This window comes from Pavona decussata, unplaced genomic scaffold (assembly GCF_977016875.1).
Source record: "Pavona decussata unplaced genomic scaffold, jaPavDecu1.1 SCAFFOLD_324, whole genome shotgun sequence".
In the NCBI taxonomy this organism is placed as follows: domain Eukaryota; kingdom Metazoa; phylum Cnidaria; class Anthozoa; order Scleractinia; family Agariciidae; genus Pavona; species Pavona decussata.
In genome coordinates, this window is record NW_028145713.1 from 108669 (window position 1) to 124119 (window position 15451).

At 39.8% G+C, this 15451-nt stretch overlaps 1 protein-coding gene, 1 long non-coding RNA gene and 1 pseudogene across 9 annotated transcripts in view; 1 reads left to right on the forward strand and 2 right to left on the reverse strand.

Annotated features, from left to right (window-relative positions):
- Positions 1–15451, reverse strand: part of LOC146453652 (uncharacterized) — an 82915-nt gene that overhangs the window by 7843 nt on the left and 59621 nt on the right. The window lies entirely within an intron of this gene.
- The window catches only part of LOC146453653 (uncharacterized), a 101300-nt gene that overhangs the window by 3940 nt on the left and 81909 nt on the right, over positions 1–15451 (forward strand). For 4 of the 7 annotated variants that reach the window (XM_085096255.1, XM_085096256.1, XM_085096250.1 and 1 more), the window contains exons 2-4: positions 1482–1714; positions 2447–2655; positions 14516–14698. The exons of the other annotated variants lie outside the window; for them this stretch is intronic. In XM_085096255.1, coding sequence (XP_084952381.1) covers positions 1482–1714; positions 2447–2655; positions 14516–14698 — 625 coding nt within the window. The remainder of the gene's footprint in view (positions 1–1481; positions 1715–2446; positions 2656–14515; positions 14699–15451) is intronic. 7 annotated transcript variants of the gene reach the window in all.
- On the reverse strand, positions 5387–11341 carry LOC146453654 (uncharacterized; annotated as a pseudogene). The gene is made up of 4 exons (XR_014859434.1): positions 10425–11341; positions 9616–9722; positions 8076–9112; positions 5387–7508 (listed from the first exon to the last, which is right to left on the reverse strand). The product of XR_014859434.1 is annotated as an uncharacterized LOC146453654 (transcript).

Here is a 15451-nt window from a genome sequence, read left to right on the forward strand (position 1 = left end):
GGTCCATTAGTTTACTTACTATGATGACGGTATAAAAGAAAATTAACTATAAGAATCGAAACGCCGCTCTCTGTTTTTCAGTGTCATTATTCTTCAAACTTTTCGAATTATTTTGGTAAATATTCTTAAGATTGGACAAAAAAAGACTGAATTGCTTAATTATCTGATTATTCTAAGAAAACTTTACTTATGCCATTGGACTGTCCAAAAAAATAATCCATTGCCTACCTTTGTGCTCTCTGCAAGATCAAGTTAAAATTACAGTGTATGTATATGTTTGGATATTAGAAGCAAGAACTGTGACGTAAGTAATCGTGTTGTAAGAACTGAGTGCTGTACATAAGTGGGGATTATGTTGTAATTTTATGTAGTGCAGTGTAGTCCCAATATAAACTTTATTTGTTGTGCTGAAATATATATCCATAGTAAATGTGGGCCACCACTACCTTTTGGCTAATTAGCGGCCACCAAAATTTGCTATACGCATAGTCTTCCTTTCTTTTCGAGTTCATGTCTTTTATTTGCTTTTTGAAGCCTTGATTCCAGTTGTGTAAATATCTGCTTTATGCCAAAGCTAATAATAATAATAATAATAATAATAATAATAATAATAATAATAATAATAATAATAATAATAATAATAATAATAATAATGCAGAGACATGCAAAAATTAAAGATAAAAACCGAATAGAATAGAGTCGTTTTGCACGACTCTATTAGCGCAAAAGTATTTATTTAACTAGCCTTAAACACTATATGCTAATTTATTGTTACAACTTGCCGCAGACTCTGTAATTTTTTATTTCTCCTTGACAATGGTGTCATGAAGACACCGAAACGTCGGTTTTTATAGTTAATTTTTGCATGTCTCTGCATTACCAAATCTTTATTGATAATAATAATAATAATAATAATAATAACAACAACAATAATTTAATGACGATGACGATGATGAAGATGATGATGATGATAATGATGATGATGAAATATTGATAATGACTATGATCTGCTTTATGTGGTCAAGACCTCATGAAAGGATTTTTTGAGAGGAATTGTGTAAGTTGCATAGTGCCAATTAATTATCAGTAAAAGTTTGAATATGTGAATGGCACTTTACTAATGGCCAATCCTTATTAATAGTGGCCACTTGTCATTTCAACTAGTTCTAGTCCGTTGTTTTTCATGAACCAGACAAGTATTTTAAAAGGAATACAAAGGTTTTAAAGGTTGTCATGTATATTGCACCATGAAAAAATGTCCTTGGTCTTAAAAAAAACTCTAGTTCATGCTCATTTAGTGGTTTTTGATAATTTCATTTTATGTCAGTTAAAAGTTAGACTTTTCACTCATTTTACTTTCTCTAAGGCTATGGCCATTTTTGGATTTTAATATCAATCCATCATTTCTATTTTTATTTTTGGTGATTAACCAATCCTGATAAAGTAAATCTTATCTCAATCGCCTGTTTACTACTTTCCAGACAAGACACCAACAGTATCACCGATCAACGCATCGGGAAAATAGAGAGTGAGTTTGTAGGGGTTCCAAAACATCTGAAAGGATATGTGATAGGAACAGGTGGCTCTACGCGCCAGGAATTTGAGCAAACGTCTGGGGCTAGAATTTCCTCTTGCAGTTGGAATGAAGAGGGCTTTACCATCTTCGGAAATGAGGAGCAAAGGGCATCTGCCAAGAAGCTTATCTTGGAAAAAGTGGTACGTTATTGACCCCATGTAAACTGGGCTTTTTTTGTCTTCTTTCTATCAAAATTGGTTGCCATGGTAACACCAAAGTCAATGAACACGAACCAATCAAAACAATTTTTTTCCAGATAAAAATCTAAACAAAAGACCTGAAATCTCATGCCGTTTGCTCTAATATTGAAAACGTCATTCACGTTCAAAGTTGACGCGGATGGAATCTGCCACTCCCATTCCCCCCCCCCCCCCCCTCCCCCCATTCTCACTTAGACCTCTCCGGTCTAGTTAAGGTTAAAACGAAAGTGTTCGCGCATTCTCAAGTCTTCTTCTAGAAACTGGCTTCCGAGAACCCGTTTGACTCCCATTGGAGATTTTATAGGACCTTTTACGTATGGTGCTTATGGTTGAGACCTAAAATATTGCTCTACAAAAAAAGGCCACACTGCGTATATGTGAAAATCACGCGTTCGTAGTGTTATGAGTTCAGTTCATATAGTACATACGTTACTGAGTAAAAAAGAAAGAAACATACCAATACTTTATTTTTTTTTCCTGGTGGAAAAATTGCTCAAATTGCTGTTGAACATCTGGATCTCACAGTGTCTATTACAGAGATATGTTATGCTTCAAAATTAGTTTGAAATGAAATAAGAGTATTTTTTGTTTTAATGACTCGACAAAAGAAGGTTCTGAATGAGTTGACGCAGTTGAGTGCTACGCAAATTTAATTCCTTGTCTACAGTACTGTATGACGCACAGAGCCGCATGGTATATGAGCGAGTGGACACTGAAGATAAATACAAGAGCATCGTGATTGGTAAGCAAGGGTCGAAACTAAGAGAGATCAGTACCCAAACAGGAGCAAAAGTGATCTTGAAGGATGCAGAGGTGTACATACCTCTTGGAAATGAAGAGCAAAGGAAGCAGGCGAGAGTGCACATAGGAAACCTCGTGGTAGGTTGATTTTTTCTATTGGTTATATGTGAGACGTCCCTTATTGCTTCAACATGTTCAACGGTTATTCCTTCGTTCCTTCGTTCATTTTGTGTCCCCATTGGCAACAATTCTTACAGCAGCGCGACTACATTGATAAGCCTACTTTCACTAGAACAGCATTTACACCAACAAATACGTCATGCATAAAGTTCCATGGGAACCCAAGAGATCCAAACAAAACTATTTCCCAATGGTGTCCAGGCCAAGCAGCCGTAACTAAATACATTCGTGAACTACGTACAGGAAACATGACGTCCACGGCCTTTTGACAGTGTCAATTCATCGTCCGAAAAAAAAAGATGGCTGCTGACATTTTATCACAATACCATGCGAACCAAACACAGCCAATAGCATATAGGACGCCACTTTTTGTTTTTTGCCAAATTCGCCCGTGTGCTCACAACATTGTGCATGCTAAGGAACTTTTCGGTGCGTTTTTGTGATCGTTTTTCGGATTTTCGTGCGCTAACAATTACGGGTGAATGTATCAGCCACCATTCTTTAGTCGGTACGATGGATTTCATTTTGTTGATTATAGGGGGTTTTTCAAAATATGAAATCTGATTACCTTGGAATTTTTTCGGAGCTTGGAGAAGGAACGTTGTTTACCGCTTTTGTAACTTGTTGAGCATGAATTCACCATAAGACTTGAAGGTCAGGGTTAATTTTAGGACTAAATCTGCTTTCATATCGGTCCTCAACGTGGTAGTTACAATCTTTTCGAGAAAGACGTTGTTGTTTTTCATCGTGGTAGATACAACAATGACGCAGCACCATTTATATCACGATTGTAGGCTGTGACTGCTACATTTCGGTTTTCACAGTTCCAGCGAAAAGTTGCTCCCTCAACGGTCCGTTGTCGCACCACTCTCCTGTTGTGTTTCTCGGCCATTATCCTCTTTGGAACGAAGTAAAGTTTATTGATCGAGACTCTCACTGGTACACTTGTAGGGTCAAGAGAGCTATCCACATAAGACTTCCCCCTTATAACCGTCAATAGAGACAGCGGAATTGAAATTTTTCAGAAAGCTTGGAACACTTAAGAGGGAAACGGTCTCTGAAGACCGAGTGAAATCAGTGAAATGTGGCACAAGCTTCAAAAATTCAAAACCTCTATATTCCGCTCAGAGATACCCTATGATGAGCCAACAAACGTGATATATTTTTTTTTGTTCAAAGCTGCTTGTATTTTCCAGAAAATTCTCAAAAACTGTAACGGCCGCCGACCGCCACACTGAATGGCGGAAATTAGCGCACCGAGTAACAACACAAGAACTTCGCTCGTGAAAAGCGCAGAAGGAAGTACGTTTTCTTCAAATTGGTTAATTTGTGTAAGAGACACTGGCGAATGATTCAAGCCTAAAACCAGGATTCTTTACTCAACTGGGAATGCACGGCACTTGTTTGAAAATCACCAATATTTCATTGTTTAAAAATCTCCTTTTGGAGCAATTTTTGAAAAAAAAACATTTTTCCCATGCGGTATAACTCAGAAGGACTTGAGATTAAGGTTGGCATTAGTGGAAATAGTCTTCTCTTTAAGGATATAAAAATTAGTCTGGGGCTCTTAACTTCTGCACAAAAAATGCATGCTCTAAGACGAGAAAATCACAAACTCCACTTGTAAACAAATACAAATAATCGAATTAGAGCAGATAAGAGTCACTGTGATCGAAGCCAATGTTGCAAGCAAATCTTAGTGCTTAGCACCGTATTTGATTAGAAAGTCAACATTACATGTTTACCTTGCAAAACCAGTGGCTGTAGATTGCTTTTTATCACCATTCTCTCTTCAAAATTGTTATTTTCCCTTCGACCATGTTTACCAAATCACACAATCAACAACCATACGTATGACTTCTGTATGAAAAATTACAGTTTCTGACAGATTTAACCATATTTGAGTCTCCACACAGCTATACTTTACTTAATCTTAGTTGAATAGATTTTACTTTATATTTTTTGTCAGTCTCCCCAATTAGTAGGGCACTTGTGCTCGGCTATCCAGATTTGAGACTTAAATAAATTGTTGTTGTTATTATTATTATTATTATTATTATTATTATTATTATTATTATTATTATTATTATTATTATTATTATTATTATTATAGCAAATAAAGTAACTTGATTGCACGATTTAAGACGATGATTCAATTATTTATAGTCACAGATGAAGAAATTTTGCAGCCTGAAGGCGTCACAAGCGGCGTCTTCTGCAAAATGAGACGATCATGTTTGTCACGCAATGAGACCAAGCGCGCAGGACACTTAACTAAACTAACAACCAGATTATATTTTATTCTGCAGCTTAAAATACCCCACCTGACATGGATACTAAATCTGTTACCAGCTTTTTATCTTTTAGGATGGGATTTTTAGTACAAAATTTTTACAAGCAATTTCTTAAATACAAAACATAACAATATAGATTCTTTGTACATCGTGCACGTGCAGTGGACAGCATTGTACCACTAGTGTCAAATGGGCACACCCTGTCTTGCCTGATTTTATCAACGAGCCCAAAACCACAAAAAAGAAACGCATTTACAGGCTGTACTGGTTCTGCTATTTCTTTACCATAAGGAAGTTCGCGCGTTATGTAAGCTACGCTCAAATCAATCAATCATTTATTAAAATCTTATTTTACATTAGTGCGTGATGTACACTACCCGCGTTTAGCGAAGAAGAAAAAATATAGAAAAAGAACCCTTTCTGAGTTTTTGGGTTGCTATTCAAAACTTTCTGTTCTTGGCCACTGCCTATTATTCGGCTTTATCCTGCAACATATCTGTTGCCTGAAGTTTTATAGCTTAAGAGTGGTATAAATGCCACCGATGCTTTTAGCACTCATCTTGTAAGGCAAAATAAAGCACATACTTAAAGCAAAAAGCGGATAAGATCCTGGAAAACGAATCTTACTGTTGGCAGATGCAGCCTAGACAAAGTGACTGAATCTTTTTCATGTAAGGCTGTTTGCAATGAACTGATATGTCAGTGACATCAATGTTAAAAAACAAACAAATGTCCTTTAGAACTGAAACAGAAAGGTTTTTTTCAACTTTGACCTCGCTACCATATCGCAGAGATTGTATACATCATACGTGATGGGGTGTTTAAGCTGCAGTTCGTGCACAGCCACATTTTCAAGTTCTTCAATTCTCGCTTCATTGGCAGCGGTCTGGAAGTTGTCTTCAAACTCTTCAACCTCGTCGTGAATGTTTTTTTTGCAGACAGACGGGAAAAGAACCCAGCGATTTGGCTTGCAGAAAGAAAATCATCGCTTGTAAACATGCAGGCGGTTACCACTTGCATCCTTGGCACTTACCATCGCCCGTGCGACTGATGCAGGATCTGCTTTCTGTCCTGATTGCTCTCCTAGTTTGAATTTTGGTAGTTAGATAAGTCGTCTGGCTGGCGGTAAATCTACTTCACCGTGTGGTACTAGACTTTAATGCCCAACCCATTGATAGGTTTTTAATGACCCGAAGCGTGGAGTCAGGTCGCATGCTTGCAACAGCCTCTGGTACTGAAGGTGCGTGTCCCTCCAACTTCTCTGCATAAGCCATAGAAGCTCTGTCCATTAAGGTCTCGCGCTCTAGAGCTCTCTCGTGTTTGCCACAATCAAGGTGTCGCTGCAAAGATGAATGTGTTAGGAACATCCGCGTGCAACCCTCCTCAGGACAGGCAACGATTGCTTCTTGTGGGTCTGTAACGTTGTCGTCTGTAAGGTTGTCCTGGTCTACTTGGTGATCATTAGCTTTATCGTGAGGTGATACATTGGTTCGTCTTGGCTTGACTGCAGTAAACGTGCTGGCATGTGTTTGGGTAGCTGTGAGTGTGGGCAGCTCTGAAACAGATGGATACTGCAACTTTTATAAGTTTTCCATATGCCTTCCACACACGTATTCCATCATCTTCATATTTGATATTGTTAAGCAGACTGACCCCTTCGACTTTCAAGGACGGCATATTAGGAGCTGCAATTGATTCGCATAGAGTGACGTTAACCGCTGACACTCCACCGGAGAACAGAATTGCGTCTTTCATCTGAGTGGGCGTCTCGATGTCGTCGCCTGAGTTGAGATGAATACGCATGTGTATTTTGATTGTAGCTGCTCTTCGATCACATGGCCCTTTTCCCCCTTGAGGGTCTGAGAAATCAAGACGCTTTATGTTGACACCATATTGCTCTCCAATTACTCTCGCACACACTATGGTTGCTCCGCAGTACACTGACTCTAGCGTAGGGATTGTGATTTTGAGGTGCCGTAGAACGTCTGCCATCACTGCAAGTACAGCACAGCTGTCCTGGCTACACGCTTGAAAAATGTGGATAAAGGTAAGCATCTGTACCTCCTCACCCTCACGCCTCGTTGCTACTGTCACGTGCCAAGGGATTCCGCGTTTTGCAAACCAGTCCGTTTGGCTCTCTCTGTACTTTCTGGGCAAATATTTCATCGCCCAATCTTGCACTAACAGCACTGATGGTTCATCTAGTTCCCGCAGCAGCTCGACTCGAGCGTAATCTTGGTTTACAGAGCGAAGAAGGTGTGATTTCCATGTTCAGATTGCTGTCTTCCCTTGTTCAACTCTAAACAAGAGCTCTTCTCTTTCGTCAGATGATAGGTCCTCAGTCTGCGCAGCCAGGCCTGCCTCAATATCAAGCAAGGTCTCGGTTAAAAGATTGCACTGTTCACAAACTTCATTGTGGTCATAGTCGCAGCAAGCCTGATACGCAGGATCCTTGGGATCGCTTAGAGCGAACGCTCTACGGTGATCGGGCACTAGAGAACTCTGAGACACGTGCACCTGTAATACAAAGACAAAAATTTGGCCTTAGGCGGTGGTTTTCAGTGCAGAATAAAGAACGTCAATAGAATCAGTCTCATATTGTCGAAGAAGCATCTTATGGAGAGATCTGGTTCAAAATTATATCCGTGTGTATAAGTAAAAACCAACCTCCAAAAAAATTGCTACTTTAGAAACGCGTAGGGCGGCCTGGTAATGAATTATAATTGCCAAACAAAAAACCCATTATTTGTGTAGAAATGGTCTGTCACACAAGAACAATTCACAGTCAGTGAATAGTTTTAACCACATTCAGGAAGATCGCCTGGATGACAACTGGTTGATCTACAAGTGTTCATAAATTAAAAACAGTAGATGCTTTGTTACAATAGACGCATTATCTTCACCGAATCTTCATTTTAACTGACAAGTCCCAAGGTTCGTTAGATTTTACCTAAACACTAACTTAAATAAATTTGTCCCCAACCTTTTACTCGATTTTCATGATCATTCGGTGCACCCTAGGTTCATTGCTAGTCGGTGGCAAAGTTTGTTTGTAGTAAAGCTAATACATTGAGAAAAACGTACCTTATAATCACTCTTGAGATAGCGCTTGCTTTCCCGTAGGCGACTTTGTTGCTATTTTGTCCTTCCCATGCCTTGCCCTGCGTCGCCAAGCATCTCGGCAACTTTGCATAAATCATCAAATGCCTGTGCCCCTGAAGAACTAATGTAGTCTAGCCCTTGCAGAGACTTCCTTACTGAGGCGAGACAGACATTTAAAATGCGCAATAGGGTGCCCCGACTTAGAGGTTTAAATCCTGTTTCGTCACAATAAGCGATGTATTGTTGTACAATTCTCTCTGGGACCATCGTCCGGATAACGTTTGGAACTTTAATGGTCTCTCCTGATGTCAACGTTGTTGTCCTTTCCCCAAAGGGCAAGTCTTGAACAACATGAGCACTTGTGATGAATGCGATAAGTGATCTATTTGTGCGGGAGAAACACGCATCCCAGGCGCTGGCGCTGACGGCAAAGGTGGCCCCCTCCCGTGTACCAGGCAATGCCGTTTGGCCTCTGTAAACCGATAATTTGACAGGTCAGGTATCCAACGTCGCAGTTTCTTAAATGATACTTTATCGGCCATGATCGACAGAATTTGGCATCGCGTCTCCCAGCACGTTGCAGCATGGTAGCAATCAGCTAGCGCCTCCATTAGGGTTTCATCTACGGTGACCTCAGATTCGTCATCAGTAGACAAAGTTTGTTGTATGGCTTGTGAGGAACACATTGCCTGGAATAGCTGAGCAGGAATTTTGGGCGCGATATCCTCCATGATGGCGGTATCACCTTGAACGGCTTTTCGTGCGTAATATCGCTTGGTTGTTTCACTTGCGATTTCCAACGGAGTGCTGAGCCTAGAACGAACAGGACTGGCGTCTCGTGCATGCAAATACGCGTTTAGAGCATCTACAGGTTTGCTCTCAGGATTGGACTGTGCATTGCAATGGTCACCGAAACTAATTTCCATCGACGTATCTGTTTCATCGCTTTGGGGCATGTATAAACTTCCTCCTGGGGTTATGGGGGTACTGTGTGCTATACTAGCGTAATTCTTCTCGCCCTGAAATCACGAATACATATTATGTCAGTCACATCCATTTTCTTCTATGTTATAGTTATGGAAAACATTGCAGTCTCAGATCATCTACTGCTGCAGTCCAATTTGTGACATGTTAGCATCACGATGTCAAAAAGCAAAGAAGCATTTAACGGCCGAAGTCATATCAAGTTAAAAAGATACGCTATTCCTTACAGGCTGCGCACGCATCATACCAAACATCTGGCATGGTGAAACGAGATGGGAAAAGATCTTGATACACTCAGAACACCGTTTAAATTGGTTCCAAAAATGTCAAAATAATCCTTAAGAGGGGAGGCGAACGGTTTAGGGAGGAGGGAAAAACTGCTGTAAAAACAAGGTAGGAGGGATATAAATGGATTAAAAACGGGGAGGTGGGATATTTATTTGCCTGTTTCCGGGAGTTTCCCCTCCCTCAATTACCAAATACCACGACCATCTTTGTCAGTGCTTTCATTAAGTATACAACACTTCTGTTGGCATACCGAGGTAACATTTTCAATGCCCTGTGTAATATCAGCTAGGCTTGAGCTACACAGTTCCATGGCCGATGCATCCGGATTAATAGCCATTCTACAGTCACGACATATTCCTACCCAAAGCAACGATAATTATTAGGACAACTGTGCTCTTGAACATAAAAAAGAAAAGGTTTCTAAACAGTTATGATTAGAATAATATTAAATGCAGCCGGGGGTGAACCGCGGCCGTATCTATACTCAGGATCATAGAATTTCAGAGAAGAAGGTTAGACCCTCAAGTGGTTCGGATGACCGCGTTGAAATCTTTATGGCGGTCCCGTCTCCAATTTGGAGATATAAAAAAAACAAAAACAAAAAAACACTGTAATCAGCACTGGATATGACCACTCTCAGTGCCAACGATTAGTCTGAAGGCTTCTGAGGGAATGAGACCACAACGTTGTGTAACAGTCAGAGTTCAGTTTATTTGAGAGAACAGCTGTACGCACAAATCACGGAGTTTTCCACAGATTAATAGCCAAGCCTATGAATAGTATCCATAACAATAATAACTAGAATAGCGTTTAAAGTTGGGTTTCAGGAAAATAAGCATGTTGGTTTCATTTACGGAAAAAAGTTAAGTTCGTGATAAACATTTTAATTAAATTAACGCACTCCAAAAACAGGCTGGTTAAAATGCGAGTTTCTTCTTGCAAGTATATGTAAATTTGTTTCGACTTGCGGCTTGCCACTCAGTTTAACAATAAGATACAACTTTTAAATTTCATATTGACCTTCCCCTATTATGAATAAGCAAAATTACGCTGCCTTACCAGAGCCAACAGGTACAAATATCCCCGTACGTCTTCGAATAGTCTTCGAAAGCGCCTTGTTAATACCGCGGTCAGGCTTGCGCGATTTCCCTTTGGCATGGCTCGAAAAGGTTTCTGGAACGCAGCATCGTTGGGAACCTCTCCACCACCCAATGCCCAAAGAGGAGCGATGAGCTGGACAGATGGTCATGCCCGAAATGTCACAAGATGTCCTGAAAATTGATGCCCGTGCTAAAATTAAGTCGATCTCCGACTCAACATCACTTACGCCGACAGACTGTGTGTGCGATGAGATGCTTTTGCCACATGAAAGCAAAGGGAGGATAAGGGCACTCTTTTCTTTTACTCGACTTCGTTTATCTTGGAAGCACTGTCCCCCAACTAACCTCTGAAAAGAGCAATTGATCATATATGCTATCCGAAAGGACAATGTGACTGCGCGATTATCTGTTTGTTTAAAAACTTTTGAATGACGGGACGGTCATTATATCATTAGGATTGGTTGCGCCTTATCAAATTTGGTTTTCTTTTCTGTTGGCGCTCCTTGTGCCTCCTTCCCATTGTTTTATTACTACTTTCCTTCTCTTAAATTTTACATTTGTTTCTTTCCTTTATATCTTCCTTCGTTTGCTTTTCGCTTTCTTTCTTGTTTTCTTTCTATCGTTCGGGCTGCTTGTCTGTCGGTCGGTGTGTCTTTCCACCTTAATCCTCTCTCGTTCTTTTTGGCTTTCCTGTCCATTTGTTTTTAAGAATTTTATTTCACAAAGAGTGTCTTTTTTAACAAACCAAAATTATTTCCTTATCCGCAAAACTCGTATAACACCTGAAGGAACATTGGTAACCGAGCCTTCTTTGTAAGGCGTGTGATATGTCATTGCGTGATGATACAAATGATATGCATGGATTGAAAAACTCAAAACGACAGTGTCGCTCAGTGGTCAAAAATCTCGCTCAATGATCATTTTTTTAATGATGAAACAAGCTCAGTTTTACGTTACAGAAAGATAGCAGCTATGGTGTGTTTGAAAACCGTCAACAATAGCGCCGATGTTTCTACAAGAGCCATCCAGGTATCGCTCAGATAGTTGTTGATTTCGTAAACAAGAGGGAGGATGGTAATTTTGAAGAGAAAGTAGGGATGAAAAGCAATCTACAGCCACTGTTTTTACAAGGTAAACTTGTGATGTTGACTTTATATTTAAATACGGTGCTAAGCACTAAGATTTGCTTGGAATATTGGGTTCGATAACAGTGAGACTAATCTGCTCTAATTGGATTATTTGTGTTTGTTGACGAGTGGAGGTTGTAATTTTGTCGACAGAGAGCGTGCTCTTTTCGTGCAGAAGTTGAGAGCCCCAGACTAATTTTTATATCCTTAAAAAGAAGACTATTTCCACTAATCACAACGTTAATCTCAAGTCCTTCTGAGTTATACCGCATGGAAAAAATGTTTCTTGAAAAACTGCTCGAAAAGGAGATTTTTAAACAATAAAATATTGGTGATTTTGGAACACGTGCCGTGCATTCCCAGTTAAGTAAAGAATCCTGGTTTTAGGCTTGAATCATTCGCCAGTGTCTCTTACACAAATATACGTATTTGAAAAACACGTGCTTCTTTCTGCGCTTTTCACGAGCGAAGTTCTTGTGTTGCTCGGCGCGCTAATTTACGCCATTTTGTGGCGGTCTGCGGCCGTTGCAAGTTTTGATTATTTTCTGGAAAGTAAAAGCGGAGCTGAACATAAGAAATACACCACGTTGATTAACTCATCATAGAGTATGTCTGAGCAAAATATGAGGGTAGTCAATTTTTAAACCCTGTGCCACCACTCACTCGGTCATGAAAAAAGGCGCTCTTAAATGCGACCTTCACGACGTAGCCTTGCTCCCTTGCTCCCCCTCCCTTTCCCTGATGTATTCTGCGAGTCAGTGTTCTTTCGAATCAAAATGGCGTCGGCTGTGAAGCGTTCACGAACGGTTTCCCTTAGCGCAGAGAGGGTTCTGAAAAAAAAAAGGTAATAGCAATGATGGCAGTCGAGTGACGAAGAAAGCGATCTATATCGTCAGCTGCAAGAAACAGGCGACATGTACCGATCGAGGTATAAACCGTCCTGCGCGACTGTGTTATTATGTGAGCACACAGTACATTTCACTTTCAGATCATTTTACTCTCTAGTTCTGGCCATTCAATCCACAACAGTGATAGAGCTTATTCCCCTAGAACTTATCAACATTAACAGTAACGGCATTCCGGCCTACCTAGATAGACATTTTCTATTTCCAAGGCGAAGACTCTTTAACTTTGTGCGATAAAAAAGACGCGAAGAAACTTAATCTGTTTATGTCTATTTTTATAGTGTCTTTTGAACTTCTTTTCACTTTCGAAGTTTTTCAACCATTCATATTTTATCTTTTTGTTACTAGCACTTCAAAAATTCAAACGTTTTATAACGTTTTTTATTTAATTAGCATTTTTTAGTTCTTCAAGGTTGGCTTTGTTTAACTTAACTAAATCACTCTATGACCCCGGGGGCCAAGACAGATACAGATCTGATTCACGTTTACTATTGAAAAATAATCAATGTAGAAACGGTTTCTGTCTCCAAGTGAAAGACGAATTCCCCGGTATTTCATTCATAAATATAAATAGCAGAACATTGAAAAAACGTTTAAGGATAATGTACGCGTGATGCGTAACGCCACTCTAGATCAATTATGATCCGTCAGTGACACGGCATCACACAGATACATATCCGGACTGTACAAATAGTTTCTGTCTCCAAATGAAAGGTGAAAACGTAAGGATGAAAGCCCGGGGATTAAAAAAAGCATCCGTATGACAAATGCCGTTTTCCCCTGTATTTCATTCTGACTGCAAGTAATGCACTTCTATCTGGCGGTTACTTATTTCCTCACTATATCTCTGTATCTATCGATTTAGGGGAGTTAGCGATGCTGGAGGTTATCACTGCTAAACGACCGTAGGCTTATGCAATACGCAGTCATATATGGCGCGAGTATAAGCTGGTAACAGCTTCTTGTTGTTACAGTTACGAACTTGTTCCGCGCACCTGCAAGGTTAATTTCTATCAAAATTGCAGACTCTACACCGTCCAAATTGGCTCAAAAGTTTTTTTTTTAAATTTGATGAAGATATAAAAACGTCTGAATTAATGTTAATTACCTCGACTAACTAAACTTTTTTCACAAAATTACAATTAAATCTCAAAAACTCAACCGCCAAAATCTTATTACCACGAAAACCCAATTCAAGTTGCTTAAGCAATGAAACTCTGTAACAAATTGCACTCATGCGACTTTTTGCACTTATAAAAAGTTTTGTACTTATTAAATTTGGCAAGAATCTCTTTTTCCTCCCCCACCCACATTTGATTTTTAATTCTGAGGATTGAAATGATGTTCACACTACAATTAAGGACAAAAGGTCATGGCACGAATTTTACAAAGTATACCACTAACAGCTTATTTAGCGTGAGCTTAACTAAAAAGTTTTGTGCTCATTAAATTTGGCAAGAGACTCTTTCTCCTCCCCCACCCAAATTTAATTTTTAATTCTGAGGATTGAAATGATGTTTACACTACAATCAAGGACAAAAGGTCATGGCACAAATCTTACAAAGTATACTATTAACCGCTAATTTAGCGTGACCTTGACTAAAGAAACCATGCTATCTATCCCGCGAGAAATTTCTCTTTCACTGAGTTAACATTGTACTGGGGTGGGGGTCGGTGACCAGATATTTTTACGGTCTCGCGCGCCGTTTTTCTGTCGCGTGCGTACGAAGACATCGTATTTTCGAATTTGTCCCAACCCTTCTGTCCTTGATTGTAGTTCTGAATCGCTATGTAATAGAAATACTCAAGTTGAGCCACTCATCAAATTGGTCAAACATAAAAAAATTGATTCTATATCTTCAGCAAAGTGCACACTCTCTTTGGTAACTTATCACATAACTATTTTGACATCGGAGCATGCTGGAAAAACCTATTACTCGAGTGTGCGCCGATCTAATGCCACGGATAAGAACATAAATTTGCTGTGTAGCTTCATTAACGTTTGGCTTAAATTTCAGGCGATGGCAAGATTTACACGCGCTGAAAACAAATTAAAAAAACTTTGCTACTACATTGATGGCTGCAATCTTTTCGAGGATTGCACAGTAACGTTGCAAGAAGTGCAACAGGAGGCCCAAATGGTGCTACCGGAATCACGTGCACAGTACAATCTGATACCGGCCAGGAAATATGAACCACAGGTATTTAATGAAATATGCTCCATGGTTTGCATATAAAATCTCTGTAGTAAATACTAGTAAATCGTCAGGTTACTTCTTTCTTCGATTAATCTCCCCGGGCAATGTTATTAGGTGTACGGATATTTGCTATCACAGTGTTGTATTCAGAATATCCTATGTTATTAAATTCTCAGCCTCGGATATTGCATTTCTAGCGTTCTGATTGGTTCACTAAATCTCGGTTATCAGCTCATATACCGTACTTTGACCTTATATGGAAAGCGAATGCCCCAGGTGTCGCTAAGCTAATTTTTTTTTCGGCGGGAATCGAAAGCTTCTTCGGAAATATGTCGAAAAAAAAAAAAAAGAAAGAAATACCAAACAATGACATCTCAATATAACAACAATAAAAGCCACAAAGTTCGGTATGACACTATTTAATGATACGTTTTTTTTTTAATCTTCAAAATGGCAAGATTTTAGCGGAGCTCCCGCGCGCGCCGCAAGGCGCGCGCGAGCGGAGCCCCATAGCTAAGAGATTTTGGTAAACCCATCAGTGCGAGAAATTTTGGTTTGGTTATGACGTCACTTCCGTCCGACCGACCGTACAACGTACGTACGTACGCTCCTCCATGTACGCAATGTGAAATGAGACACTCAAACCTTGTGCTGCAAATCAGGTTTTTTTCGGCGGAAAATGCATGGCCAACTGCGCTGCCGGCCGCGTTTGTTTGGCAGGAAATTGCATCGCCAACTGCGTTTGAGAAAATAATA